The sequence below is a fragment of the Anarrhichthys ocellatus genome, unplaced genomic scaffold (assembly GCF_004355925.1).
Source record: "Anarrhichthys ocellatus isolate YVR2014 unplaced genomic scaffold, GSC_Weel_1.0 scaffold4182, whole genome shotgun sequence".
NCBI classification, from domain to species: domain Eukaryota; kingdom Metazoa; phylum Chordata; class Actinopteri; order Perciformes; family Anarhichadidae; genus Anarrhichthys; species Anarrhichthys ocellatus.
Genome location: NW_022284156.1, coordinates 1 through 4732, shown reverse-complemented (window position 1 = coordinate 4732; position 4732 = coordinate 1). Strand labels below are relative to the sequence as shown.

General features: G+C 37.9%; 2 protein-coding genes across 2 annotated transcripts; one reads left to right on the top strand and one right to left on the bottom strand.

Annotated features, from left to right (window-relative positions):
- Positions 1 to 67: 67 nt before the first annotated feature.
- On the bottom strand, positions 68 to 1086 carry LOC116379358 (interferon a3-like). Its single transcript, XM_031841310.1, has 5 exons — positions 955 to 1086; positions 787 to 867; positions 516 to 665; positions 259 to 342; positions 68 to 163 (listed from the first exon to the last, which is right to left on the bottom strand). Exons 1-5 carry the CDS (start codon positions 1084 to 1086, stop codon positions 68 to 70), a joined length of 543 nt encoding a protein of 180 aa, XP_031697170.1.
- A 2544-nt stretch (positions 1087 to 3630) lies between these two features.
- Positions 3631 to 4665, top strand: LOC116379359 (interferon a3). The gene is made up of 5 exons (XM_031841311.1): positions 3631 to 3777; positions 3865 to 3945; positions 4067 to 4252; positions 4409 to 4474; positions 4570 to 4665. The coding sequence occupies exons 1-5, from the start codon at positions 3646 to 3648 to the stop codon at positions 4663 to 4665; spliced, it is 561 nt and encodes a 186-aa protein (XP_031697171.1). The 5' UTR covers positions 3631 to 3645.
- The last annotated feature ends 67 nt before the right edge of the window (positions 4666 to 4732 follow it).

Below are 4732 nucleotides of genomic sequence, written 5' to 3'. Positions count from 1 at the left end.
GATAAATAAATAAATAGGCTGCATGTCAGCACATAAGTGAAGATATTCGTGATGAGACGGACAGATTCTAGTTGGTGAGCAGAGATAGAACCAGCTGGTCTGCTCTCATCAGATGGGTTTTCATTTCCTTCCTGATCAGCTCCCAGGATTCAGCACTGTGGCCCTACAGACACAAGAACATCATCGTTATTAAAACACCATCAATACTGCAGGTTGATTGATTAGTTTATTGATAGATAGATAGAAGGACACACTTACCATTTGCTCCAGGACATGACGAGACAGTCTCTTGAAATGCATGTGCAGCTTCTTGTTCTTCTTCTTCTGGCCGAGGCTCTTAATCTAAATGATTAACAAATAATTCAAATCTGTTAACTTGGTACATTTACTATTAGTTGATCCTCTCAATCAGCAGGATTCATTAGTTTAATAGAAAGCAGTCAAAGAACCCTGATGCATGTCTTTAACTTTTTTCGGGATCAAGTACAGCTCTGTTAATCCACCCTGAGACTTACACAGGAGTGAAGGCCGTTGGCCTGCTGGGTCACAACGATGAGAAAGTGGTCCACTGTGTTCTCCTCCCATGATGCATTGCTGTGATCCTCCTCAAACAGGGCAGCCATCTCCTCCAGAATCTGAACTGTGAAGCTGAGTTTGTCCTCAGCCTGGAAGAAGAATAAAAATAGAGATGACAGTTATAATAAGATAAACTTTTCTGTGGAAACTATTTGTTACATTCAAGGAGATCCAATCTAACCATGAGTTTGTCTGTTGAGGATGACTTACTGATGCTTTGGACGCCTGTTTGTACAGATCATTAGGGAAGTTGACTTCAGCATCCTCAGTGGTGTTAGTGGAGTTATGAGCCTGCATCACAAAATAGACATGTAAATAAATACAGTAAAGTAAACTCATTCAGTGACTTTAAAGAATATCCAGAAGAAGTGCACTTACCATGGTGTCTATTAGATCCAACGAGTTTCTACTGTGCTGTCTGAATTTATGATCCACCCATTTGCAGCTCAGCGACGAGGCTGAACTGTACAGACTGAGAGACAGACACACCAACAAGACCCTGCTGAGCATTTTCAACGAGATGGTAATATTCCCTTTGTATGGAGCGAATAGAGATGTCTCTTGTGAACCAGTTGTTGTGTTGGAGCAGAGCTGCAGCGCCTCATTTATACTGCAGAACGCACCTTTTTCACTTTCCAGACATGGACACCTGAATGAACGGCGACTTTTACGCGGTCAACCTCAACCTACATACATGTAGAATGCCACTCACACATTTCGGATTCTAATTAGCGTCCGAATGAAAACCTCCCACAATAAAAGCATGAACAAATATCACAATAATGATTAAAAAAATGAGCTTTTAAAAACATGGAACACCTAAAAAAAATCTAAAGACAAAAAACAATTGTTGTATGAATTTTATTGCGATTTATTTTAGTCCGAATAGAAAATAAAGACCCAAAGTAAATTGCTATACTTGTTTTTTAAAAGAATGCTATGATAATGATTTGAGGTTATTATAAAAGGTGTATTTTTATTCTACTTCGGTAGTTTGAGGTGTTACTTTGGAGATTCAATTTCCCTTTCGGTCTGCACGCTCTCCGGTGTGATGGTGTAATTAAAACAACAACAATCATTATTTTATTCTTGTCATTGCGTCATTCATTATGTTCGGATTCCTCATAATCGCTCGTCAACATTCCCACAACAGGACCTGATTGTGTCCACTAGGGGCCATAAATCGGGAAGTTCCCATCCAGAGAAACTGAAAGCGGCTCCGTGGCTATGGCCTGCGCTCTGACATGAATCCGTCAGTGACATTTCACGTTGTTTTAACACGAACATGGCGGCTTTGAACGTGAGAACCAGAGAAGGGGATTCTGCTTCTCAGGAATCATGAAAATCAATATTAAAAATCACATGGCCTGTAATCACAGGCCTGCAATCCATGAAGTGGAGAAGCAGGCTTTTATTTATTTGATGGTAAATTTATTGTAATTTGTATTTTCAATTTGTGTTGTTTTTTTTAATAATGCATGCTGTAATATAATTCTCGATGATCGATCAGATGATAAATAAATCAGGCAATAACATAGATCCTATTTTATGATCTTATTTATTCACAAAAGCAGAAACAAAGCAGGCACAGATCTTATACCTCAGGGTACAATAACTCAACTCGTATAAGTACCTGAAGTATTAGCTGCAAATTAAAGTATCAAAAGTAAAAATTAACCCTTAAAAATATCCTGCTTGCTGAACTTAGAAATAGTAACTTTTTGGATAACATTATTACGTTGGACAGTCTTTGTATTTGTTTTAATCGTGAACATAATTCAGCAAGTAAGAAGATTGGATGGGATTACATAACTACACCTTGTTAAAGGAAATGAACAAATGCAGATTATCTTCAAACTATATATGTTCATGTTAAGATAAGAACTTATAAGTTTAATGTCAGGAGTTTAGCATAAATCAGATGTTGACCAGGAGATCGCTGACCTCTCCAGATGTACCAAGACAACCTTACAGTCCAGAGATCCACAGTGAGAAAGGAACCTGGTCTAAAGGTATGGTTATTCAAATATATTCGTTATGAAAGATGTATTGAAGATCTAAAATTCCATATGGAGTTATTATTAAAAATAGAAAATATGATTTAGTCTCATCATACTAAATCCATCCTGACACACAAACGTGAGTTTTTTTCTTCGATAAACTCCTTTGGAAAAAAGATGTGAATCGGATTAGACTATTAATCCAAAGAAACATACATCAAAGGGATCAAACTGGTGATAAACTGCATATCATAATTACATGACTAGAGCTTAATACTTATTTTATATTGTATCTTGTACCTTCATTGAATAAGATCTGTGAGAGGCATTCGATCTGAACAATGTTGTTTTATTGAAATTTAAAACAAATCCAAACCTTTTATTCGTGTGACAGAATGAAGGAATTTAAAGGTGCTGGAAGAAAGATAATTGTATTGACCACGACACAAATAAATATATAACTCATTCATTAAATAAATGAACACACTTTGATTTCCATGTTGAAGCGTGAGAACGTCGCATGTTACGTAACGGAATCACTTCCGCTTTCACTTTGGGGAAGCGCTTTCAAATCCAGTGTTAATCATTAATGATGAATGTTATTAAAACTTTATAAATACATGAAATGTCTTGTTTCAAAAATACAAAACAAGTAAACATATTTAAATTATTAATTGGCTCATTAAAACCGAATCAGAGACAAGAAGTTCATTCAAGAAAACTGATTTTGTGTCTGTGTTGCTTTAAAAGTCGCTTGTGTGTGGCATTACTGTATTATGGTGAAGCATTTTAAAACTTCAGCTAATGCAACATTATCTAAATGTGGCATAACTCTTTCATTTGAACGCTAATTAGAATCCGAAATGTGTGAGTGGCATTCTACATGTATGTAGGTTGAGGTTGACCGCGTAAAAGTCGCCGTTCATTCAGGTGTCCATGTCTGGAAAGTGAAAAAGGTGCGTTCTGCAGTATAAATGAGGCGCTGCAGCTCTGCTCCAACACAACAACTGGTTCACAAGAGACATCTCTATTCGCTCCATACAAAGGGAATATTACCATCTCGTTGAAAATGCTCAGCAGGGTCTTGTTGGTGTGTCTGTCTCTCAGTCTGTACAGTTCAGCCTCGTCGCTGAGCTGCAGATGGGTGGATCATAAATTCAGACAGCACAGTAGAAACTCGTTGGATCTAATAGACACCATGGTAAGTGCACTTCTTCTGGATATTCTTTAAAGTCACTGAATGAGTTTACTTTACTGTATTTATTTACATGTCTATTTTGTGATGCAGGCTCATAACTCCACTAACACCACTGAGGATGCTGAAGTCAACTTCCCTAATGATCTGTACAAACAGGCGTCCAAAGCATCAGTAAGTCATCCTCAACAGACAAACTCATGGTTAGATTGGATCTCCTTGAATGTAACAAATAGTTTCCACAGAAAAGTTTATCTTATTATAACTGTCATCTCTATTTTTATTCTTCTTCCAGGCTGAGGACAAACTCAGCTTCACAGTTCAGATTCTGGAGGAGATGGTTGCCCTGTTTGAGGAGGATCACAGCAATGCATCATGGGAGGAGAACACAGTGGACCAGTTTCTCATGGTTGTGACCCAGCAGGCCAACGGCCTTCACTCCTGTGTAAGTAGGCTATACGAGACAACTGTTAGTCACAACGTACAGCTTCATGTGTAACATTTAAGTAGCTCTCTGTTACTCTGTGTCCTCACAGATGTGTCAGGTTTACAGCTCTGTGAAGCTTTACAGGTGAAATATTTGAAATTTTAAACATTTATTTTCCTCTGATAAATTTAGATTAAGAGCCTCGGCCAGAAGAAGAAGAACAAGAAGCTGCACATGCATTTCAAGAGACTGTCTCGTCATGTCCTGGAGCAAATGGTAAGTGTGTCCTTCTATCTATCTATCAATAAACTAATCAATCAACCTGCAGTATTGATGGTGTTTTAATAACGATGATGTTCTTGTGTCTGTAGGGCCACAGTGCTGAATCCTGGGAGCTGATCAGGAAGGAAATGAAAACCCATCTGATGAGAGCAGACCAGCTGGTTCTATCTCTGCTCACCAACTAGAATCTGTTCGTCTCATCACGAATATCTTCACTTATGTGCTGACATGCAGCCTATTTATTTATTTATC